The following is a 26582-nucleotide window of genomic DNA, read 5'->3' as shown; positions in this document are numbered from 1 at the left end:
GTGTAACACTTGGCCAGGCAAGCCAGGAAAATGGACACGTTGCTCGTGACACTCACAGGCGACGGAACACCACTGCAGACACAGGATTATTAAGCATTGTCTTTGCCGGACTTGTATTATATATACATATATAATATATAATCCAGTACTACTACAGTATATTATATAATGTTCAGGGTTCCCTCTCTACTTCGTGCTTCACTTTTCGTGGGATTTTATTATCCATCCATCTATTATTTTCTTAGCCACTCATCCTCACAAGTGCCCCATGAGTGCTGGAGGCCTAAATCCTCTTGGCTATTCTTGGCTCTTCATTTATTTCTCCATAGTCAGGGTGGTACGGTACATACAGCATAATGGTCAATTCATGTTTCCACGTTTTAACTGGCTGCAAGTCTGACTTCAAAATGCCCAGCACCTGCTTCTTGCCAAGAGTAAATTTAATTACAAATGAAAGGAGTGAGGAGAATGCTTGCAATACAATCATTTGTGGCTATTTTGATAAGGTGCCAATAATTTTATGTAGCCATGATTTTTCTTCCCACCCCATCACACACATTTTTGTATTTGTGTGTGCGTTCCAACACAAACAAATGAAAGAATATCAAAGCATTTGTAATTGCTGCAGTTTTCTGAGAGAAGCGAGTATTATCTGACAAAAGCACAGGGGTGCTTGTGTTTTTGACCGTGACTGAACTAGAAGTCAATCACTAAAAACTAGAATTTTGACTAAGTTACTGTAACAAGCTAAGTTATTCAAAGAAGATAAAGTAGCTGTAACTAAATAACACATTAGGAGTGCAATTCATTTACTGTAACTAAGTGGGGGGGTGGGGGGGGGGACGAAGTGGAAAAACTGCAGCAAGTAAGGAATGCATGTCAGGAAAAGCCCACTAGAGCATCTGCATTGGATTTGGGATTAATCAGGGACACTAAATGGTGCCAGGTGTGTGCTGATTTGGATTTAACATGACTTTAAATCAGCACATCATAATCCACTAATTTGAATGTGATTGGTTCATTCTAAACATCTCCAGTTCGGTTGTACACACAGGGTGTGTTGAATTTTTAGATACAACGTCCATCTTAAACAAACTCCTTGCTCCTTCAAAAGAAGACACATCGAGGTGTCAGCACATTGGGGCATGGGAAATGGGAGCTCCTTCTTCCCATTCAGATGTTATTTCTCTCATTGCAACAGCACTTTCGGTTAATTTCAGGACATCGCTTTCAAAACCGCTGTGGAAACTTATATGACCTCAAAACCAATTTCCTGTATTAGTCACACAAAAGAAAAAAAAAAAGAAAGAAGAAAAAACCCAAAATATTTTTGACTATTTTGTTGTTTTTTTAATTAATAAAAAAAGGATTTGTTTTCCTTGTATGCAATTTTAATTTGTAATTAAATTCTGTTGCAATTGACATTGTACATGCCTCTATATTATTTGTATTTTCTTTCATTAATACTTATTTCGAATTGTTTTTTTTTTTTAAGCAAAAAATTACACTTTCCGTTTCCTTAGAGAAGTTGGCAGCTGCTATTGCGTGACACAGACACACACACACAGACACACACACACACACACACACACACACACACACACACATATACAAACACATAGAGCGGCAAAGCAGTTGGAGTGTAAGCTGTGACCATACGCACTGGTTGAATATAAAGACAGCCTCATCTCGGTTGTTGCCACTCAAAGGTAAGCTTTACGTACGAAAATGCTTATTTTCAAATTAAATTATCCCCACCGTTATTTACTTTGTTTTTCAAGAGAATTTATGTGAGTTTTTTTGTTTGTTTTTGTTTGTTTTGTGTAAAAACAAAAAGAGAGCAAAATGACACACGTCGTCATTGTGAAGCTTATTCTACTTTATGGCCTGCTTGAAGGTGAGTTATCATCGTTTCATGATTTGTGGTTAAAATGTTTTATGTTCCGTCTTTTAAATTGTTTTATTATTATAATTCCTTCATTTTTTCCTAAATTACAATTTTTCTGTTACACGATTTTATTTGCTACATTATTATACAACATGTGGAACTTTTCAAATGGAAAATGCATATAATTACTATCCAGAAATTATTTCTTTTGTAAAATATTTTTTTCTCTGTAGCAATAGGATATCTTTCAAATGAAAGGGACATTGGAATTTACAGTTATTTTCTTGTACTTTACAGTAAATATTTAAAACAAGGACTACAATAGTAGGAAATTTAACATAACCATTCACACTCACACCTCTGGACAATATAGAGTTTTCAATTAACCTACCGAGCATATTTTTAGGATGTGGGAAGAAACTGTAGTACCCAGAAAAAAAAAAAAAAACCCTAAGCAGGTACAGGGGGAGAACAACCAAACTGAACCTGGGTCATCAAAATTGTGAGGCAAATATGGTAACCCGTCGGCTGCCATCTGTGTGTGTGAGAGCTAACAACCCCCCATGCAGCCTTCTGGGGGGCCCAGGTTGGATGCATAGCGTTGTGTCAGGAGGGGCATCCGGGTTAAAAGTTTGCCAATCAAATAGTGTACAAGTTTTTGTCCAAAGCCGCCGATGGAGATTTAGCTCAAATTCAGTTCAAGTTTAAATTATTTTAGTATGGTGTAGATGGGAAGTGAAATGGAGTAGGTTTTATTTTAATGGAAGAGTTTGCTAAGAATGTCTTGGAGGTGAAATGAGTATCAGATCGAGTGACAAGACGGAAACATGAAATTGAGTTGATGAATGAGGAAAATCAGAGAGGAAGTAGAGTAGAAGAGGCAAGTGTGGTGAACCACGAAGTAGCAATGATTAGGAAGGAGAAAATTATAAAGACTCTTAAAAGGATGAAAAATGGAAAGGCAGTTGGTCCTGATGGCATACTGTACCTGTGGATGTATGGAAGCAATTTGGAGAGGTGGCTGTGGAGTTTTTGACCAATTTATTCAAAAGAATGCTAGTGGGCGAGAAGATGCCTGATGAAGGGAGTTAAAGTGCGCCAGTTCCCATTTTTAAGAACAAAGGCGATATTCAGAGGTGTAAAAACTACATAGGAATAAACTTGATGAGCCATACAATGAAGTTATGGGAAAGAGTAGTGGAGTCTAGACTCAGGACAGAAGTATCTGCGAGCAACAGTATGGTTTCATGCCAAGACAGAGTAGCACAGATGCATTATTTGCCTTGAGGGTATTTGGTGGAGAAGTACAGAAAAGGTCAGGAGCAGCTCCATTGTGTCTTTGTTCATCTAGAGAAATCCAAGGAGGAACTGTGGTACTGCATGCGAATGTCTGAAGTGGGAGAGAGGTACTGTATGTTAGAATAGTACAGGATATGTACATGGGCATCAGCAACAGCAGTGAGGTGTACTGTAGATGTGGCACACGAGTTTAAAGTGGAGGTGCGTCTTCATCAGGGATCAGACGTGAGCCTCTTCGTGTTTCCAGTGGTGATGAATAGGCCGACAGATGAGGTTTGACTGGCGTGACTGTGGACCAAGATGTTCACAGGTTGCATTGTGATCTGAAGGGAAACCAGGGAGCAGGTGTAGAGATAGAAAGGTGGAGGCATGCACTGGAAAGGAGAGGAATGGAGATTAGCCGAAGTAAAACAGAATATATGTGCGTGGATGAGAGGGGTGGGGGAGGAACGATGAGGCTACAGGGAGAAGAGGGAGTGAGGATGGAGGACAAGCCCAAGGGAAAAGGACGTACAGTATATTATTTTTCTTTTCAAATAAAATGTGCGTTATGAATTTCAGTCATTTATTATTTTGTTTTGTTCTTTTAAACTGCGATTTGAAAAGTTCCCCCAAAAATATTTTGAAATAAAAAAAATAACTCATATAATTGTTATACATAAATATTTCATTTCTACTTTTTCTTGTAATAAATAATGAAACATTATCATTATTAATGTTTTTTATTGATTATTTTGGTTTCAGGTAGCCTGTGTCAGGAGTGGGCTACTATGCTCCCAACTTCTGTGCTGGGTGTGAGTGGCTCGTGTATTTATGTTCCGTGCAGGTTTACAATACCTCAAATTTGGGATCAGTACCTGGACCGTACCTGCGCCGCCATTTGGAGGCGAGGCTATTCCAGGACGCATGTCTTCGACTCCAGTCGCACAAGAGAGGAGAGCGCCTCCCTGAAACTCCTGCAGGGAAACGTCACCGGGAACTTGCTGGTAATTTAAAAAAAAAAACAAGTTAAAATGAAAATACAGCCTCCTCAACCAAGGTTACTACTTCTAGCTCGAAGTGAGAAGGGGAAAAAAAGCGACTGACCCTACAGAGACTAACCAAGTCATAACCACCACCAACTTCCACATTTGGAAAAACGAGTCACTTTGTTGTGGCATAGGGGAAATGGTAGAACAGGAGAGCAGGACAGAACATCTGCAGAAACTTCAAAGTACAATGTCTTTACTTCTACACAAAAGTGTTCAATTAGTACCAAAGATGATAATGTCTCCTGTTTAGGGTTTGTCGATGTTTCCATATATTTGTATTTATAAATGACGTGTTTAACTTTCATCTATCATCCTCTGCTTGGTCTTATCGTCTTCATCTTAGTATTCTAAGTCCTGCAGTGAGTCGGTTCTGACCTTCATTTCTGACGCTGCACTTCAGGATGGCTAATGTATTGCACGCTTAACACGCCAGTGAAACGTCCATGCGGATTGTATGATAAACAGATGGCCAAATGGGCAAATTCTGCTCGACAGTTTTCGCGATGGGCATGGCAGTTGTTTTGAGTGCACTGACTCACTTGAATCAGGTCATTGAAATATTTGGTCAGTGATTTGTTCCGATCTGACTCAGAGAGTAATTCGATTGCTTCCTCATTCAGTTGGTGATTCCGCTCTGATGTTCACATTCCCTCATGATAACAAAAATGGAAGAAAAAAAAAACGGACTTAAGCTAAGTTATCATCTAGCTGTCTCTCTTTCAACAAGCTCTTGAACACCCGGCTTCGGTTGTGACTTGCAAACGTGTGCAGCACTCACCTTACTCTTATTGTAATCTGATTAGTGGAACGCATCTTTTAGTGTCATGACAATGCATAGAGTAATCCCAAATTCACTTGTCATTTTTAGGATAAACATTTTATGCCTCTGAGCGTTGTTTTACACTACTGTGTGTTGCTGCAGATTAATGTTGAAATATAATTTATAAGGTTAATACAGTGAAGAAAATTACGTATTTGAACGCCCTGCAATATGGCAAGTTCTCCCACTTAGAAATCATGGAGGGCTCTGAAATTTTCATCGTAGGTGATTGTCCACTGTGAGAGAGATCATCTAAAAAGAAAAATCCAAAAATCACAATGTATGATTTTTTTTTAACGATTTATTTGTGTGATACAGCTGCAAATAAGTATTTGACCACCTGAGAAAAACAATGTTAATATTTGGTTTGCAATTACAGAGGTCAAATATTTCCTGTTGTTCTTCACCAGGTTTGCACACACTGCAGGAGGGATTTTGGCCCACTCCTCCACACAGATCTTCTCTAGATCAGGCATATTTCTGGGCTGTCACTGAGAAACACAGAGTTTCAGCTCCCTCCAAGGATTTTCTATTGGGTTTATGTCTGGAGACTGGCTAGGCCATCCCAGAACCTTGATATGCTTCTTATGGAGTCACTCCTTGGTTTTCCTGGCTGTTGTGGTTTGGGTCATTGTCATTTTGAAAGAACCAGCTACGACCCATCTTCAATGCTCTAACTCAGGGAAAGAGGTTGTCCCTAAAATCTCAAAATGCATGTCCACGGTAATCCTCTTCTTAATACAGTCAAGTCGTCCTGTCCCATGTGCAGAAACCACCCCCATGCTTCACAGTGGGGATGGTATTCTTGGGATGGCACTCATCATTCATCTTCCTCCAAACACGGTTAGTGGAATTATGACCAAAAACTTCCATTTTGGTCTCATCTGGCCACAAAACTTTCTCCCGTGACTACTCTTTATCATCCAAACGGTCATTGGCAAACTTTGGACGGGCCTTGACATGTGCTGGTTTAAGCAGGGGAACCTTCTGTGCCATGCATGATTTCAACCACGACGTCTTAGTCTATTACCAACAATCACCTTGGAATCGGTGGTCCCAGCTCTTTTCAGGTCATTGACCAAGTCCTGCCGTGTAGTCCTGGGCTGATTCCTCACCTTTCTAAGGGTCATTAAGACCCCACAAGATATCTTGCATGGGGCTCCACTCCAATTGAGATTGACCGTCATGTTTAGCTTCTTCCATTTTCTAATGATTGCTCCAACAGTGGACCTTGTTTCACCAAGCTGCTCGGCAATATCTCCATATCCCTTTCCAGGTGTGTGGAGTTTGACAATTTTGTCTCTGGTGTCTTTGGACTGCTTTTGGTCATGGCCATGTTACAACTTTGAGTCTTACTGATTGCACGGGGTGGACAGGTGTCTTTATGCAGCTAACGACTTCACACGGGTACACCTGAGTGGAGGTGGACTTTTAAAGGCGGACTAACAGGTCTTTGAGGGTCAGTATTCTAGCTGATGGACAGGTGTTCAAATAGTGATTTGCAGCTGTATCACACAAATAAATCATTTAAAAAAATCATACATTGTGATTTCTGGATTTCTCTTTTTAGATTATCTAAACCCAATAGAAAATCTTTGGAGGGAGCTGAAGCTCCGTGTTTCTCAGCGACAGCCCAGGCCTAGCCAGTATCCAGACCTAAACCCAATAGAAAATCTTTAGCCCAGAAACCTATCTGATCTAGATGAGATCTCTGTGGAGGAGTGGGCCAAAATCCCTCCTGCAATGTGTGCAAACCTGGTGAAGTACTACAGGAAACATTTGATCTCTGTAATTGCAAACAAAAGCTACTGTACCAAATATTAACATTTGTTTTCTCAGGTGTTCAAAAACTTATTTGCAGTTGTATCACACAAATAAATCATTAAAAAAATCATACATTGTGATTTCTGGATTTTTCTTCTTAGATTATCTCTCTCACAGTGGACATGTACCTACAATGAACATTTCAGACCACTCCATGATTTCTAAGTGGGAGAACTTGCAGTATAGCAGGGTGTTCAAATACTTACTTTCTTCATTGCAACCACAACCACATCAATGCTAGTTTTGTTAACCCATCTATGGTGTTTTACATTGTTTTCCAGCGTTACGACTTTCTCTTCATGCCTTTCTGTGATTTTTCTCTCATCGCGTCTCAGGAAAAGGACTGCAGCACCATCCTTGAGGACGTGCCATTAGACTACTACGACTATTATTACTTCAGGTTGGATTGTGACAATCTCAAGTTCAACTTCAACGAGTACGTCTTATTGGAAATTCGAGGTTTGAGAATTTTCGTATTAGAGTTAAGATTTCTGTTTTCAAGGCAGGATTATTGTTTCACAATAGCTTTTGAAGCTCAATTTAGGGTTCTACAAAGGGTTTCAAGGCCTGATAAGGTTTTAATATGGGGTTGCAGTTTCAAAGTATGGTTTCCAATCAGGATTAGTGTATTAATTATTGTACTGTACTATGGTTTCAAAAGAAAGCTACGGTTTTGGTTTCAATGTATGATTCGAAATCCGGATTATGGTTTCACATTTATGTTTCAAAGTACGATTTGAAGGCAGGGTTGTGATTATTAATACGGTTTCAAACATGGATTAGGGTTTCAAACAAGGGTTAGGGTTTCACATTAAGGTGTCAAGGCTCTGTTTGGGTTTATATGCAGGATTTCATATTAAGGTTTCACATCAGGGTAACAAGGCAGGATTTAGTTAATCCTTTCAGAACGTAACAAAAGATCCGTGTACGGAAGTAAGGGGTTGTAAATGGGTCGATGTGCGCGTCGGCCGATCACGGCTTCAGTGCCACGTCCGCCGGTCATGGCTTCGGCCGGGCTGGATAATCATGGCGCCGAGCTGGGGTGGCTCATCACGGCGCCAAGGTGGCTCATCACGGTTTATGCGCTTTATGGCGTTGTCGTCGCTCGCAGCCTAGTAGGCTACATACTGTCATACATACTGTCGTGGAGTCTGTTGTTAGTTAGAAGTGATCCGCATATCATCTAAATATGGCTTAAAACGATAGGGTGATATTGCACTGGTCACTTCACTCGATTGTGAGCTGTTCTCTTCTAAGGATATAGACATTGAAGTTAATAATGTTATATGTATTTTTATATATACAGTATATATATGCAATATCTATTTTAGAATGTTTATAGACATGTCACTTGGGCTTTAAGAGTATTAAATCAAGGTTTCAAGTCTGGTTTAGGATTCGGGTTTCGGGTAATAGTTTCAAAGTATGATTTCAAGTCAGGGTTGTGGATTCACATTTGGGTGTGAAGCCTATGTTAGGGTTTCAAACTAGGGGTATGGTTACAGGGTGTGAAGCCAACATAAGGGTTTTAAATTTCGTTTTGAAGGTTCAGGTAGGTTTTCAATTCAGGGTTACAGTTCCAAAAATAAGATTAGGGTTGGGTTTCGAATTAGGTTTCAAGCCTTAGTTATAGTTCCAATTTTGGCGAGATCCTGCCCAATGTTCTACACAGACACTTATTGGCGAGTGACAAGAATCAGCCGCCCGACAGCCGGAGATGTTGCTTACATGGCCATTGAAGCTGATTCTGATTCTTATTCTCTTGTTGTTGCTCTTGTGTGACATCACAGACTCGGCACCCCAGCCCACCATTGACCCCAATGCAGTCTGGGTCGAGGAGGGCGCTGGAGTGACTCTGGAGTGTCGGGCGCCAGCTCCTTGCCCAACGCTGCCGCCCCTCCTGATGTGGGCACCGCTGTTGGGCACGGTCACGGAGGCAGGGAAGGCCGAGGCGGGGCAAGCAGCGCGCGTTACCGCAGTCATGAATTTCAATGCCACTTACCGACACAACACACAGAGTGTGACCTGCAGCGCCATCTACAGGAGGCAATCGGGATACAGGGAGCTTTCCACAGAACGCACGATGACTCTTCAAGTTTTGCGTAAGGTTATTATTATTACTAAAAGGGTTAGTGGGGTTAGCCTACCCCTACTGTTATGAGATTTGATAAAAATGTAAAAAAAAAAAAAAATACAATTTCAGTTTTAAATATTCTGTATCATGAAAAGAACTGAGGAATTAATTTTATTTTGCTCAGAAAATTCCATAACAAAATTCTGGATATATTTATGAATACATTCAATTACATTCAAAAACACTTAAAACTTAAAAATGTTTTGAATGTAATAGGGAAATTCACATTAACATGGTACATAATTTATTTTATCTAATTTTATAAACATCTACAATGCATTAAATAGACAACAAAACAAAAGAAGCTGCACTGGGTAAGCATTATTATTAGAAAAATGTTTTTGAGATAATTTATTTTTAAAGTGCAATTTCTTTTACAATAGGGAATGTTGATTTGATACAGGGTAGGAGTGCATTACGTTACGAGTTTTCCCAGTTGCTGGAGTCCTAGTTGTTGAGCACCGTTTAACGTAAGATTTACAAAATGTTTCTCTACAGAAATTACGTGTGTGTATGTGTAAGTGTGGTGAAACCTGTACGTGCAGAACATTTAGCGAATGAGGAAATAGAAAAAGAGGAAGTTGCATATTACCTACAGTATTACTTCAGAAAAATTCTCCATCCAGCCAGAGTGCTCTGAACGCTGAACAACATTTACATAGTCTTGTAGGAATACTTGGGTAAAAGCACAACTCGCTTAACAGAAAATAATAGTATAGGAGTACTGTACAGTACAGTATTGTTATACTACCTACAGTGACTATAAAACAGCTACGCAAATCCCAAGTTTTTATGGTATTAAATATTTACACAAAGAAACATTTGAACAAGGATGTGTAGATTTTTTACGCTCAGTCCGTTAATTTTTTTATATTAAGTGTACTTGTAATTGGAAGTCATTAATCGAGCAGTTATTTGGATATTCATGTTGGAAAATACGAGTCGCGAAGATGGTTGGAGGAAATGCGTTAAGTTAAATAAAACAATTGGGAAATGTAATGGGGTGAAAATGAAAGTTACCAGAAATATACAGTATTACAGTCGTAAAATACAGATAAGATTCTACTTAACACTGTTGCGATTTAGCGAAGTATTTGTATCTCGTTACATTACAAAAGACCGTTTACCCGCCATTTCTAAAACTTTACGATTCCAGCGAACCATAGTGAGACCCATTATCCTCACATGGAGAAAACATGGAACAGTGGTAAACCTTCCCTAAGTGGTTGGCTCATAATTCATTTTCTCTTTTCTCTTCGTTTTAAATGTAAATGTCGGTATAGATGACACCGTGCATCCCTCAGTTTGAAAACCACTGCAATAGTCTAAGGCTAACAATGAGGATTTAATTGGCTTTATCCCTCATCTAATCGGTGTAACATTATGAAGTGTATAGATTTGTGAAAATTAAGTACACACACACACACATGCATACATTTCAGTACATATATTAGAATATTGCATTTTTTGTTTTTGTTGTGTCCAGATGGTCCTAAGAACACATCAGTGAGCTACGACGGCCCCGTGATGGCAGGCAGGAAGGTCACGCTGACCTGCCTCACCATCGCCAACCCTCAAGTGAACATGTACATGTGGTACAGAGTGGACGCCGGTCAGGTGATGGCGGTGGACAACAGGAAGCGACACTCTGTCAGGGTCACGGAAGACCCGCCCACCTTCTACTGCTGGGTGCGCAACAGATATGGAGAGCAAAACTCGTCCTTAACCACCATTGATGTCCAATGTGAGTGGATTTGGTAGAAGTGTGTGCTGGACAGCCATGGAACACCATAGTTTTTATGCATGCAAAAATTTATACTATATACTACTTCTAGATAACTGGATTTTCCCGACGAGCACATCTCCTCCCCTCATTTTATTAGCTTTTATAAATTGATTAGAACGTGTACAAATTGTAAATTTGATCAAAGAGAATACCTCAAATTCTAACTTGCAAACAGTTGTTATCCTAACAAGCGCCAAGCTGTGAAAAGAATGAGCGAACACAGATCGATAAGGACTTTACACAGTGCCCTGTGGTTAGGTACCATGTTAGAGGAAATTAGCTCAAATGCGAACATGCCAACATGTTATGCTAACATGTAGAGCTATATAACCATGTTATATTAGTTATATATCTGTGTAATGGAAACCTTTGTGGAAAAAGTGCCAAGGCAGTGGGTTAAGGCTTTTATACTCTTTCTTGATTAGCTTGAATGCCAACAGTCGGTATGCTAACATGTGTAATCTTGTGATTTTGTGTTTTTTTTTAATTTAATTATATTAATCAGGAAAATAATTGTGCCAATCGTAACTTTATTGCTATGACTCTAGTATTCCAAAATTCCCAGCATTCTTCAATGCAACATTGATAACAATTGCCTGAAACTTCCTTGGTGGAAGTGACAGTCATCATCCATTGTGTGTTTTTGCTGCGATCACAGTCCCCCCAAAGGACACCAAAGTGATCGTGGAGCCCCCCGGTGTCATCCTGGAGGGCGTCCCGGTTTTTCTGCTGTGCCAGAGCCGAGCCAAACCGCCCGTCTACAACTACAGCTGGACCATAAATGGCGGTGAGGACCTGGAGATTGGGGATTTCCTGACCCTGGATGGCGCCCAGCCGAGACACAGCGGGGAGTACCGCTGCAAGGCCAGGAACCTGGTGGGACAGGAAACCTCCACACCCGTTCAGTTGGACGTTCAGTGTGAGTCCACTTGACGTCACTAATGAGGAGTCATGTAGCACAAATTCAATTGTTGAATAGAGCATGACAAAGCACGTCTGCGGCAGGCACACTGATCTACTGTCCTGAGAAAAATTCCTTGTGTGTTTTTACACACTTGGCCATTAAAGCTGATCGTATCCTGAACTTCATTGTGTGGCTCATCAACTTTATTCCTCTATAGTTGCCACAGCTCTGCAAGTCTCCTTTGTTCTTAAAAATGGGAACGAGAACACTTTTCTTCAGGCATCTTTTCGCCCGCTAGTATTCTGTTGAATAAGTGGGTCAAAAACTCCACAGCCATCTCTCCAAATTGCTTCCATACCTCTCCCAGTATGTCATCAGGACCAACTGCCTTTAACATTTTTCATCCTTTGTAGTGCCTTTTGAACTTCCCCCTTGCTGATCATTGCCACTTCCTAGTCCTTCACTCTTGCCTCTTCTACTCTTCCTTCTCTCTCATTTTCTTCATTGGTCAACTTCTCAAAGTCTTCTTTCCATCTATTCAGCACACTACTGGCACCAGTCAACACATTTTTATCTCTATCCCTAATCACACTTACCTGCTGCACATCCTTCCCATCTCTATCCCTCTGTCTGGCCAACCTGAAGACCTTCTTCATCATTAGTATCCTATATTAAAGTGAAAAAAAAACCAAGTCATTCTATTTTTCCCAGGGATATATGATAATCTTTTCTTATCCACTGATAGGAATAACAGATAACTTGCTGCTTCTCCAAGGTGAAACTGATAATGATGTAATTTCTTTGAAGGGTTTGTATCAGGAGTATTCGATCTCCAGGGCAAGGACCCCAAAACTAATTGAAAGTTTGAGCAGGGACACCCTAGTACTTATATACGTATACTGTATATAATTGTGTTTGGTATCAAACAAGATGCATCACATTATGGGTTTTTAGTCATAATCCACTAATGATACTGAAATTTGAGATCACAGTGCTGACAGGCCTTTTTTACCCCCCCAGATCCACCCAAGAACACTTCTGTGTTTGCATCACCATCGGGCTCTTTACCTGACGGCAGCACCGTCACTTTAAGGTGCACCAGCGTCGCCAACCCACCGGCCGCCAATATCACCTGGTATCGAGTGACCGCTGGGGAGAGGTTGCTGATGGGTTTGGGTCAGGAAATCACCTTCACCGTCAGCAAGCTGTCCCAGGATACGTTTTACTGTGAAAATGCCAACGTCCACGGGGCCCAGTCGGCTCAGTCAATCGCCATCGACGTGACATGTGAGGAATGAGCTTACCTTAGCAGTATGAAGTTTGCCTGGTGTGTGTATAATGAACACACGAAAAAAAGTTGGATTAAACATGCCAGAAAAAATAAATGAAAGTCAGTCAATGTAGTTCAAAGCAGCCATTTTAAGGTCTTTTTTTTGGGGGGGGGGGGGTATTTCCAATGGTAATCCAAAGCCAAACAAATTCTAGAGATGTGTCCTACTGTTATCAAATTTTAGGCACATATAATGCACTTTAATCATGGGCAAAACCATTTTATTGCCTCTTGGTGTAGCATGAGTGCAAATTTGGTTTACATGCCATAAAATGTGAAGCAATAATTAGTTTTCTTTTGTTTTTTTGGATGGGTGGGGGAATTAGCGCCCGAAAACCATTTTACTTGGCAATATGAAATTTGGCTTACATGATTAGCATGTGTTGACTCAAAAATACATCACAAGAAGCCATGCCTGAAAAGAGAGAGAGAGGTATTTTGCCACTGTTTATCTAGTTTTTGCTTGGTAGCAATCTCTACAGTGATTTTTCAAATTTCTGCCCACGAAGCCAATTTTTCTGAGGAAATATGAAATTTGGTAGGTATCACAGGTAAACCACGCAAAAATGAATTTAGAACCCATGTCTGAAAATGGCCCAGAAGTGTTTCAATTTCGTTTGAGGCAGCATGAAATAATAGTAGACAAATGTTCGGTTATGTTATCTTATGAGGTTCGCAGATATTGTGATCTTCAGTAAAAGCAGAGAGCAAGCGGTGGAACAATTAGAAAGATGGAGGCACGCACCGGAAAGGAGAGGAATGAAGATTAGCTGAAGAAAACAATATATGTGCATGAATGTGAGGGGCGGAAGAGGAGGAGTGAAGCTCCAGGGAGAAGAGATAGCGAGGGTGGAAGACTTCAAATACTTGGGGGCAACAATACAGAGCAATGGAGAGTGTGGTAAAGAAGTGAAGAAACGGGTCCAAGTGGAGTGGAACAGTTGATGGAAGGTTTCTGGTGTTCTATGCGACAGAAGTCTCCGCTAGGATGAAGGGCAAAGTTTATAAAACAGTGGTGATGTCGGCCATGATGTACGGATTAGAGACGGTGGCACTGAAGAGACAACAGGAAGCAGAACCGGAGGTAGCAGAAATGAAGATGTTGAGGTTCTCGCTCGGAATGAGCAGGTTGGATAGGATTAAAAATGAGCTTATTAGAGGGATAGCCAAAGTTGGATGTTTTGGAGACAAGGTGAGAGAAAGCAGACTTCGATGGTTTGGACATGTCCAGAGGTGAGAGGGTGAGTATATTGGTACGAGGGTGCTGAGGATGGAGCTGCCAGGCAAAAGGGTGAGAGGAAGACTAACGAAAAGGTTGATGGATGTTGTGAGGGAGGACATGAGGACAGTGGGTGTTAGAGAGGAAGATGCACGAGGTTGGCTTAAATGGAAAAAGATGACACGCTGTGGCGACCCCTAACGGGACAAGCCAAAAGGAAAAGAAGAAGAAGAAATACATCATGCGGTGTCGCAGTACACTCACCTGACTTTTGTGTAGGCGGCGGGGGTTCTGTTCCCTATCAGTGATGGTGCGAATTGTTGTCCATGTCTATATGTGCCCTGCAACCAGTTTTGGTTGAAGTCTGCCTTCCGCCCAAAGTCAGTTGTGATAGGCTCCACCACCCTGCAACCCTAAATAGAGTAAGTGGCTATGAGCTTGGATGGAGGGACAAAGAATCCATCATGAGTAGACCCAGAAAAAAGAATCACGAAGACATGCCTGATGAAAAGACACAGGAAGTCTTCCATTCTGGTTTCCAGCTATCCATTTTCTTAGCCACTCATCCTCACGGGGGTTGCGGGAGTCCCGGAGCCTATGCTAGCTATCATCGGGTAGGAGGCAGGGTACACCGTGAACTGCAGGTTTTCGGGAAGTGGGTGGAAACCGGAGTGCCTGGAGAAAACCCACGCAGGCACGGGGAGAACACGCAAACTTCACACGGACGGGGCCGGGATTTGAACCCCAGTTGCCCCACCGTGTTGCCTCCATTCTGGTTCGAAGCCGGCAATTTGGCTCACCAGTACCCTTGACAATTTTATGAGAAAAATGAGCTCCAGAAGCCAGTTTCACAAAGCATCATGAAATTCAGTAGGCACACCAAAAGTTTCCAGCAACTACTCCAGAAAACACACAGCAACCCTGCCATTTTACTGTCTTCAGTCAGCCCAGAGATCCTGCCGTCTTCCCACTGCCAAGACGTGTCAACGCAGACGCGATGCTTCTGTGACAGTCAGGCCAACCCGCTGCCCTCCCTGCACTGGGAATTGTCCGGGGTGCTCATCAATGACTCGGACCAGCGATCCATCATGGAGGAGTCCCTCGACAGCGCCACCCGGAGGAGTGTCATCATCCTGCGACGCCTGGACGGCGAAGTAGTGTCCTCGCTGATTTGCTTCAGCTTCAACCCGCTTGGATTTGACAGTTTTGCCTTCAACATGTCATTGCCTGCTCCTCAGACAGGTCTCTTTGATCCTGATTTAGTTATGACTGATAATTCCTGCAAGCGTCACTCATGTTTGGGCTTTCCAGATGTGACGGTTCTGGTGGGTTCTGCAGTGGGGGTGACGGTCCTGCTGATCTTGAGTCTCCTGCTGCTCTTGTACATTTGCAGGTGAGCACACTCACTAAACTTTACAAGGTAGTCCAAAAAAATTGCAATTGAAAAATTGTTGAAATTATTTTAAAAATATAAATATAATAATTTGAAAACACAGATTTAATTATATAGAAATACAATTAAGGCGGCACAGTGGATCAGCTTGGAAAGTGTTGGCCTCACAGTTCCGAGGTCTCGGGTTCAAACCTGGACCCGCCTGTGTGGAGTTTGCATGTTCTCCCCACACCTGGGTGGGTTTCCTCCGGGCACTCCAGTTTCCTCACACATTCCAAAAACATGCAACATTAACTGGACACTCTAAATTTCCCCTAGGTGTGATTGGGAGTGTGGCCGTTTGTCTCGATGTGCCATGCAATTGGCTGGCAACCAGTTCAGGGTGTACCCTGCCTCCTGCCCGTTGACAGCTGGGTTAGGCTCCAGCACTCCCCACAACCCTCGTGAGGATAAGCGGCTAAAAAAATGGATGGATGGATGGATAAAATACAATTAACAAGTGATTTAAAAATACTATATTTGAATAAGGTGGCATGGTGTGTGACTGGTTAGAGCGTCCACCCCACACATCACTTTTATAAACTTTGCCCTTCATCCTAGCAGAGACTCTTTTGTCATCCTCCTCCACCCGTTCCAACCTGCTTGGATGCGTTTCTTTCTGACCACAATCCCCATTGCTCTAGATCAGGGGTCACCAACGCGATGCATGGTTCCCCGCGAGACATGTTGTATAAATAGCACAAGTGACAAATTATTATTATTAATATTTGTGCTTTAAATTTTCTGGTTTAAATTAATGACATTTTAAAAATAATGTCGTATAGTATTTTTATAGTATAAAAGAAAAAAATATATACTTTAGGTATAATGAACTCTGAAGATTTTCGCAATGTGCCCTCAGCCTCAAAAAGGTTGGTGACCTCTGCTCAGGACTGGTGACCCCAAGTATTTAGAGGACTTCACTCTCACGTTCTCTTCTTCTTGTAGACTTCTTCTCCTTCCACCTTTTTTCATTAATGCTTATGTACTATTACAAATATTTACTTTGCATTCCTTCATTTACAGATGTACGATACTACTTTTCACTTCGGCTAAGCTCCATTCCTCTCCTTTCCAGTGCATGCCTCCATCTTTGTAACTGTTCCTGGACCTGCTCCCTGCTTTCATGACAGGTCAAAATGTCATTTGCGAACATCGTGTTCCACGGGAATTCTAACCTCTTCTGTAAGACCATCCATCACCACAGCAAACAGGAAGGGGCTCAGTCCCACCTTAGCCATCACCTCCTCTGTCACACCTCACTCACGCTGTTCTGCTGCCCTCAAGCATATCCTATTACTATTCTAAGATACTTGTCTGCCACTCCAGGATTACGCACAGTACCACAGTTCCTCTCTGCTCAACTGTTATTATTTTTTGTCTTTCATTGTTGTTATCGTAATTTTCAATTTTTGCTGTGTTTTTATTGTGTTGTAAAGCACTTTGGAAACATTGTTTAAAATCATCCATCTGTTGTCTTCTGCCTATCGGAGGTCGGGTTGTGAGGGCAGTAGCTTTAGTAGGGATGTCTAGAATTCCCTCTCCCCAGTCACTCCATCCAGCTCGTTGTGGGGAGTCCGAGTCCCTCTCAGGCCAGCTGGGAGACATAGTTTCACCAGCATGCCCTGGGTTGTCTTAGTGGGATACGCCCAGAACACCTCACCAGGGAGGCGTCCGGGAGCCATCCGAATGAAATGCCTGAGCCCCCACATCCAGCTCCTCTCAATCTGAAGGAGCAGCGGCTCTACTTTTAGCTCCTCCGGGATGACCAAACTTTTCACCCTCTCTATGAGGGAGAGCCTGGACGTCTTGGATTGCCTTAGATCGGAATGGGTTTTCTCTCAACAAAGATTGCAAATGGGCAAGAAAGACAGTTTCTAAATGAGTGTTTTGATGTTTATGTTGTTCTGCAGGAAAACCAAAGGAAACTTCCCACGCAGACAGCCACGAGCAGACAACGGCGCAGATTTTTTGGTGACCAATGAGGTGAGTGCAGTCAGATTTAAAGAAGATTTAAAGTCAACATGATGCTATTTGCTGACACCTCCCAACAAAAGCCATTTAGAATGCATTTAATTAGACTTTGTACTGTCATGTTAAACAGCCTGACATTGCAAAGTGTAAATACACTAAATGTCACACTTATTAGGCCCCGCACCTCAATTATCCCAACAGAGGCTGACACACACTCCCCTATGTACACACACACACACACCACACACACACACACACACACACACACACACACACACACACACACACACACACACACACACACACTCACACTCATAAAGTAAACAAACCCCACTGATTGAAACTTGGGACAAAATAATCAAACCGTTCAGCAAAATATAATATAACAAATTAATAGTAATAGTTATACATAAATAAAACTGATTAAAATATTGGTTAAAACAAAAATAGTGAAGTTTTAATAAGACATTGAGATTCAAAGTCAACCACAAATAATTGTCAAAAATAAATTGAGAAAAAAACAAATATAGAAATAGCCTGTGGCTCTCAGAATTACCAGTTAACAGAATGAGGGATGGATGGAAATAAAGAAATGAAAAACAGATAATTGATATATTATATTTTATATTCTTCTTTTCCTTTTGGCTTTCCCGATAGGGGTCGCCACAGCGTGTCATGTATGATGAACGCATATTTTTTTGGCACAGTTTTACGCTGGATGCCCTTCCTGATGCAACCCCTCTGCAAAGAAGCTTACAGCACCTGATATTCCCAAGCGGTCTCCCATCCAAGTACTAACCAGGGCCAAACCCGCTTAGCTTCCGAGATCTGACGAGATCGGGCGTTGTCAGGGTAGCAAGGCCGTAATCTATATTTTATTATATTATGCAGTGAAGAAAATATTTGAACACCTTCCTATATTACAAGTTCTCCCACTTAGAAATCATGGAGGGGTCTGACATTTTCATCATAGGTGCATGTCCACTGTTAGAGAGATAATCTAACAAGAGAAATCCAGAAATCACAATGTATGATTTTTTTTTTTAAAGATTTTTTTTGTGTGATAGCCCTAAAAATAAGTATTTCAACACCTGTCCATTAGCTAGAATTCTGACCCTCAATGATCTGTCAGTCCGCCATTAAAAGCCCCTCCTCCACACAATGTAATATCCTGAATCAGAAGGACTTGTGTGAGGTTGTTGGCTGCAAAAAGACAGCTGTCCACCCCATACAATCAGTAAGACTCAAACTTGTAACATGGCCAAGACCAAAGAGCTGTCCAAAGATACCATTGACAAAATTGTACAACTCCACCCAGCTGGAAATGGCTATGTTGAAATTGCCGAGCAGCCTGGTGAAAAAAGGTTCACTGTTGGAGCAATCATTAAAAAATAGAAGAAGCTAAACATGACGGTCAATCTTAATCGGAGTGGAGCAAGCACACCTGCGCCTCAGACTGCCTGTTTGGCCCCGGTGTATATAGGACCATGGGTACGACTGGTCCGGTGCGAGATCGTCGCAACTCATGCCCCGTTCCAGCACTCCCGTATCTCTGATCGTATTCCCGTGTGTACCGACCTGCACCTGTTCTCCGACCGACCATGTAAGCCTGACTCCTTTGATACTCCTGCCTGCTTTGATCGATCTCCCGTGTACCGACTCATGACTGCCCGCTGACCTGCTCTCTACGCCCGACGTCCTGACTACCGCTGCTGCATTTGACTGCCTGCCCGATCCCCAATCTTGGAACGATAAACGTTTTCTCCGATTTACCTCTGCGTCTTCCGACTCCTGAATTTGGGGCCTACCGCCGTCTCGATGGGTCGTGACAGTCTGAGGGTAATAATAAAATATTTTTTTGAAGAAAAGAACAAAAAATTTTTTTTCTTCTGTCTCGCTATGTCTCACATCCTATCTATCCTATTTTGAACCCAGCCCAGATGAATGATTCAGGCAGCGCCACGCCCCAGCCCTACAGTGCCAGTAGCTTACATTACATTATTTGCGAAAGCTGAGGTCGGGGGTCCGGGAGTTTTTTAAACGACTCACTGGGGGTCCGGGCCCAGGTTGACTTTGGGAACCACTGGGCTATGGAGAAATTGCCACGCAGCTTGGTGAAGAAAGGTCCACTGTTGGAGGAAACACTAGGAAATGGAAGAAGATAAACATGATGATCCATCTCAATCAGAGTGGAGCTCCATGCAAGATATCTCGTGGGGTCTCAATGACCCTTAAAAAGGTGAGGAATCAGCCCAGCACTACACTGCAGGACTTGGTCAATGACCTGAAAAGAGCTGGGACCACCGTTTCTAAGGTGACTGTTGGTAATACACTAAGACGTCATAGTTTGAAATCATGCATGGCACGGAAGGTTCCCTTGCTTAAACCAACACATGTCAAGGCCCGTCTTAAGTTTGTCAATGACCATTTGGATGATACAGAGGAGTCATGGGAGAAGTTTTGTGGTCAGATGAGACCAAAATGGAACTTTTTGATCACAATACCACTAACCGTGTTTGGAGGAAGACGAATGATGAGTTAGTTCCATCCCAAGAACACCATCCCTACTGTGAAGAATGGTGGTGGTAGCATCTTGCTTTGAGGGGGTTTTTCTGCACATGGGACAGGACGACTGCACTGTATTAAGGAGAGGATGACCGCGGCCATGTATTGTGAGATTTTGGGGAACAACCACTTTCCCTCAGTCAGCGCATTGAAGATGGGTCTTTCAACATGACAATGACCTGAAGCACACAGCCAGGAAAACCAAGGGGTGGCTCTGGATGAAGCACACCAAGATTCTGGCGTGGCCTAGCCAGTCTCCAGATCTAAACCCAATAGAGAATCTTTGGAGGGAGCTGAAGCTCCGTGTTTCTCAGCGACAGCCCAGGCCTAGCCAGTATCCAGACTTAAACCCAATAGAAAATCTTCAGCCCAGAAACCTGTCTTATCTAGATGAGAGCTGTGTGGAGGAGTGGGCCAAAATCCCTCCTGCAGTGTGTAAAAACCTGGTGAAGTACTACAGGAAACATTTGATCTCTGTAATTGCAAACAAAAGCTACTGTACCAAATATTAACATTGGTTTCTCAGGTGTTCAAATTCTTTTTTGCAGCTGTATCACATAAATAAATTATTAAAAAAAACATACATTGTGATTTCAGGATTTTTCTTTTTAGATTATCTCTCACAGTGGACATGCTCCTACAATGAAAATTTCAGCGCCTGGTGGCCAGGCCTCCACCCATGGGGCTCGGCCGGGCACAGCCTGAAAGGGTAACATGGGTCCCCCTTCCCATGTGCTCACCACTTGTGAGAAGGGCCATAGGGGCAGGGTGCAATGTGAGCTGGCGGTGGCCATGTTCAGGCATAGGGGTGTCCATAAGTGCACCTGGCACCAGGACATCCTAGGCTGCAGTTCGATGATCGAATTTGTCATGTCATCAGACTTGCGGCCACATGTGTTGGACACTTGGGTGAAGAGATGGGCGGAGCTGTGAACTGATCACCACCTGGTGATGAGTTGGCTCCGATGGTGGGGGAAGATGCCCGTCCAACGTGGCAGGCCCAAACGTATTGTGAGGGTATACTGGGAACGACTGGCAGATTCCCCTGTCAGAAGGAATTTCAACTCCCACCTCCGAAAGATCTTTGCTCATGTTCTGGAAGAGGTGGGGGACATTGAGTCAGAGTGGACGATGTTCCGCGCCTCCATTGCTGAGGCGGCCGACTGGAGCTGTGGCCGTAAGGTCGTGGCAGCAACCCCAGAACACGTTGGTGGACACCAACTGTGAGGGATGCTGTCAAGCTGAAGAAGGAGTCCTATCAGGCATTTTTAGCCTGCGGGACTCCTGAGGCAACTGATAGGCACCGGCTGGCCAAGCGGAATGCAGCTTCGGTGGTCACTGAGGCAAAAACCTGGGTGTAGGAGGAGTTCGGCGAGCCCATGGAGAATGACTTCAGGACGGGTTCGAGGAAATTCTGGTCCACCGTCCGGCGTCTCGGGAGGGGGAAGCAGTGCACCATCAACACTGTGTATAGTGGGGATGGGGCACTGCTGACCTCAACTCAGGATGTTGTGAGTCGGTGTGGAGCATACTTTGAAGACCTCCTCAACTCCACAAACACGCCATCCCACGAGGGAGCTGAGTCTGAGTTCTCTGAGGCGGGCTCCTCTATCTCTGGGGTTGAGGTCACCGAGGTGGTTAAAAATCTCCTTTGCGGCAGGGCCTTTGGAGTAGATGAGATTCGCCCAGACTTCCTAAAGGATCTGGATGTTGTGGGGCTGTCCTGTTTGACACGCCTCTGCAAGATCGCGGGGATATCGGGAACAGTGCCTCTGAATTGGCAGACTGGGGTTGTGGTCCCCCTTTTTAAGAAGCGGGACCGGAAAGTGTGTTCCAACTATAGGCGGGGATCACACTCCTCAGCCTCCCTGGTAAGGTCCAGTCAGGGATGCTGGAGAGTAGGGTCCGTCGGGAAGTCGAATCTCAGAAGGAGCAATGTGGTTTTCGTGGAACAGTGGACCAGCTCTACACCCTCAGCAGGATCCTCGAGGGTACATGGGAGTTCACCCAACCAGTCCACGTGTCTTTTGTGGACTTAGAGAAGGCGTTCGACTGTGTCCCTCGGGGAGTCTTGTGGAGGGTTCTTCGGAGATATGTGGTGTCGAGCCCCCTGTTACGGCCTGTTCGGTCCCTGTACGACCACTGTCAGAGTTTGGTCCGCATTGCCGGCAATAAGTTGGACACGTTTTCGGTGAGAGTTGGACGCCGCCAAGGCTGCCCGTTGTCACCGATTTTGTTCAGTACATGGGAGTTCGCCCAACCAGTCCACGTGTCTTTTGTGGACTTAGAGAAGGCGTTCGACCGTGTCCCTCAGGGAGTCTTGTGGGGGGTTCTTTGGAGATATGTGGTGTCGAGCCCCCTGATACGGCCTGTTCGGTCCCTCTACGACCACTGTCAGAGTTTGGTCCGCATTGCCGGCAATAAGTTGGACACGTTTTCGGTGAGAGTTGGACTCCGCCAAGGCTGCCCGTTGTCACCGATTTTGTTCAGTACATGGGAGTTCGCCCAACCAGTCCACGTGTCTTTTGTGGACTTAGAGAAGGCGTTCGACCGTGTCCCTCAGGGAGTCTTGTGGGGGGTTCTTTGGAGATATGTGGTGTCGAGCCCCCTGATACGGCCTGTTCGGTCCCTGTACGACCACTGTCAGAGTTTGGTCCGCATTGCAGGCAATAAGTTGGACACATTTCCGGTGAGAGTTGGACTCCGTCAAGGCTGCCCGTTGTCACCGATTTTGTTCAGAACTTTTATGGACAGAATTTCTAGGCGCAGCTGTGGCATAGAAGGTTTACGGTTTTGTGGCCTCAGCTTTGCATCTCTGCTCTTCGCAGATGTGGTTCTGTTGCCTTCATAAACCCGTGCTCTCCAACGCTCACTGGAGAAATTGACAGCCAAGTGTGAAGTGACTGGATGAGAATCAGCACTTCCAAATCTGAGACCATGGTCCTCAGTCGAAAAAGGGTGGCGTGCCCTCTCTGGATCGGGGATGAGATCTTGCCCCAGGTGGAGGAGTTCAAGTATTTTTTGGGTTTTCTTCACGAGTAAGCGAAGAATGGATCAACAGACGGTGCAGCGTCTGCAGTGATGCGGACTTTGTATCGGTCCATTGTGGTAAAGAGGGATCTAAGTTGAAAGGCAAAGCTCAATTTCCCACTCCATCTATGTTCCTCCCCTCACCTATGGGCACAAGCTGTCGGTCAAAACCGAAAGAACAAGATCCCGGATACAGACGTCACCCCGCAGGGTGTCCGGGCCTCTCCCTGAGAGATAGGGTGAGAAGCTCGGTCATCTGGGCGGGGCTCACTGTTGAGCCGCTGCTCCTCCTCATTGAGAGGAGCCAGATGAGGTGCCTGGGGCATCTGACTCAGATGCCTCCCTGGTAAGGTGTTCCAGGCATGTCCCACTGGAAAGAGACCCCGAGGATGAACCAGGACACGCTGGACAAACTATGTCTCTCCGCTGGCTTGGGAACGCCTCAGGATCCCTCCGGAAGAGCTGGAAGAAGTGGCTGGGGAAAGGGAAGTCTGCGTATCCCTGCTGAAGCCACTTCCCCTGCGACCCAACCCGGACAAGCGGTAGATAATAGATGGATGGATATATTTCATTATTTTATAATTCACAATAGAATACAAAATGAAAATAAAATATGTGGAAAATAAAACAAATAAAGAAATAGAAAATAAGAGATTATATGTGGAAAAAAAACCCAAAACATCCATCCATTATCTACCGCTTATCCAAGGTCGGGTCGCGAGGGCAGTAGTTTTAGCAGGGATACCCAGACTTCCCTCTCCACGGCCACTTCCTCCATCTCTTCCGGGGGTTCTCTCTTCCCAGGACAGCCAAGAGACGTAGTCTCTCCAGCGTGTCCTGGGTAAATGCCTTGTCTGAGCATAGAAATTCTGTCCACAAAAGATATGACCAGAATCGGTGACAAAGGATAACTTTGGCAGAGTCTAACGAGTCTTGACTTATTGCCAGCAATGGGGACCAAACTCTTACATTGGTTGTACAGGGACCAAACAGCCCGTATCAGGTGGTGTGGTACTCCTTATTACTGAAGAACTCCCCCACAGGACTCCCCAAGGGACACAGTCGAATGCTGTCTCCAAATTGACAAAACACACACTCCAAGCTCCCATTCACCCTCGAGGACCCGACTGAGGGTGGAGAGTTGGTCCATTGTTCCATGGCCAGGATAAAAACCACATTGCCCCTCCTGAATCTGGGATTCGAGTTCCCGACGGAACCTCCTCTACAGCACCACTGTATAGACCTTACAGGGAAGGCTGAGGAGTGTGATCCCCCTACAGACACCCCCTATACAGACTCTTCCTTCTCCTTTCTTAAAAAGGGGGACTACCACTCCAGTCTGCCAATCCAGATGCACTGTCCCCGTTGTCCATGCAATGTTGCAAAGACGTCTTAACGAGGACAGTCCCACGACATCCAGAGCATTCAGGAACTTGTGCAAATCTCATCCACCAACCAGGTTTTTAACCACCTTGGTAACCTCAACCCTAGAAAGAGGAGATCCCGCTTCAGAGATCCCAAACTCTGCTTCCTCATGGGAAGGGTTGTCCATGGAATTGAGGAGGTCTTCAAAGTATTTTCCCCATCAACTCACAATGTCCCTAGTCAAGGTCAGAGGCATCCCAAACCCACTATCCACAGTGTTGATGGTGCACTGCTCCTCACTCCTGAGACCCTGGATGGTGGACCAGGATTTCCTCAAAACTGTCTGGAAATTTTTCTCCATGGCCTCACCAAACTTCTCCCTAGGTTTTGGTTCACTGACCACCAGAGCTGGATTCCACATAGCCATCTGGTACCCATCAGCTGTCTCAGTAGTCCCATAGGCCAAAAAGGCCCCATAAGATTCCTTCAGCTTGACGGCATCACTCACTTTTGGTTGTCCACCAAGGGGTTTGGAGGATTGCAGCCACAAAGGCCACCAAACACTTTACGGGCACAGCTACGGTCATCTGCCTCAGTAATGGAGGCACGGAACATGGTCCACTATGACTCATTGCCAGAACATGAGCAAAGTTATGTTGGATGTTGGAGTTGAAACCTCTTGGGCTGTGCCCGGTCGGGTCCCATGGGTGCAGGTCCGGCCATCAGGCGCTCGCCTTCTAGCCCTACATCCAGGAAAAACAAAAATAGAAAATAAACATTTAAAAAAAAAGCACAAAGTAAAAAGTATATTGTTAAAATAATTTGAAACAAATTCCAATCAGGGATCTTTATTATAAATAGTATTGTCACCACCCCATTCCTAAATCCATACAAAATGGATGCCTGCACTTGTGAATTGATTTGTGTGTGCTTTAGAGCAATTCTGACCACGTCAACGCCATTTACGCCAACGACGACTTGGCCAAAGAGGCCATGCGGGATGAGGAGCACCTGCATTACGCCGACGTCAACGTCATCAATCTGCAGGCCCGTGACCACGGCGAGATACGAGGACTCTCCTCAGTCACGGGGGAGTACGCCGAGATACGTCTCAACACCCCGGGAAGCGACAAACGTGAAGAGCTGGAACTGAAAACAGCACCGGAGACGGAGCAGGAAAAAAAGGCGGCGGATGACCCTTTTGTACCGGAAGTGGCGAGTGAAGAGGTTGTGACCTCAACAGAGTAAAATCAGTGGTTGTCAAAGTAGGTCGTAGCTTGGGGGACCCTAAAAGAATTTTGGAAAAAAAAAAAACATGTAGACAGCGGTACCTCGACTTACGAATGCCGAGAATTTTGGGGAATCTTTCGCGTTAAAACTCGTCGCTTGGTCACTTATGGTGTTTGGTGAATTTCCAGTGAGCTTCAGACAATCACCAATGTCTAAACATCCTACTGACATGCGCTCACTCATAGGAAATCTTATGTTGCAGTTGTGTGTGTGACCTATTCACTATCATGTTTATGAGAAAAGAAAATTCTGTTCTGAGTGCGTTTTCGAGTATATTTAAAAGCATTTTGCATATGTGACTTTGTTACCTCATCTAATACATCACATCCACGCACATAGTCTGTGTGACTCGCCGAAACGGTGGCGCCCATGAAAATTCGTAAGCTTAGAGATGACGTGTCAATCTTGAACAATTTCAGAAGATGAGCGGTTTATTGTATTTACCTGATTTTCTTGGTTTTGTCTAACTTTGAAAATGCACTAAAATTGTGATTTCTATTGTATTATTACGTTTGCCATCCTATTTAATGTTTTGTGCTGGCAGAAGAGAAGTATCTGTGGATAAGTGTTGCATAATAATTGTTGGCATAAAGCCGGATAAACAATTTTTTCGGTCGTATGCAGTCAGCCGTTTTAATTTGAAAGATTAAATATCCTGCCAAAACTTTGTGATTTCCTTTCTTTGGGATAG

The 26582-nt window shown here is 43.8% G+C and overlaps 1 protein-coding gene and 1 pseudogene across 1 annotated transcript; one reads left to right on the top strand and one right to left on the bottom strand.

Moving 5' to 3' along the window:
• The first annotated feature begins 1623 nt into the window (after positions 1–1623).
• LOC133501341 (myelin-associated glycoprotein-like) lies at positions 1624–26581 on the top strand. The gene is made up of 12 exons (XM_061821029.1): positions 1624–1709; positions 1838–1897; positions 3932–4173; positions 7198–7321; positions 8653–8964; positions 10483–10740; positions 11441–11701; positions 12707–12973; positions 15178–15477; positions 15547–15628; positions 17581–17653; positions 25538–26581. The coding sequence occupies exons 2-12, from the start codon at positions 1846–1848 to the stop codon at positions 25847–25849; spliced, it is 2283 nt and encodes a 760-aa protein (XP_061677013.1). The 5' UTR covers positions 1624–1709; positions 1838–1845; the 3' UTR covers positions 25850–26581.
• On the bottom strand, positions 18392–18510 carry LOC133501538 (5S ribosomal RNA; annotated as a pseudogene).
• Position 26582: the final 1 nt, after the last annotated feature.

The sequence above is a fragment of the Syngnathoides biaculeatus genome, chromosome 5 (assembly GCF_019802595.1).
Source record: "Syngnathoides biaculeatus isolate LvHL_M chromosome 5, ASM1980259v1, whole genome shotgun sequence".
Lineage (NCBI taxonomy): Eukaryota > Metazoa > Chordata > Actinopteri > Syngnathiformes > Syngnathidae > Syngnathoides > Syngnathoides biaculeatus.
The sequence above is the reverse complement of the archived record's forward strand: the minus strand, read 5'-3'. Positions and strand labels throughout refer to the sequence as shown.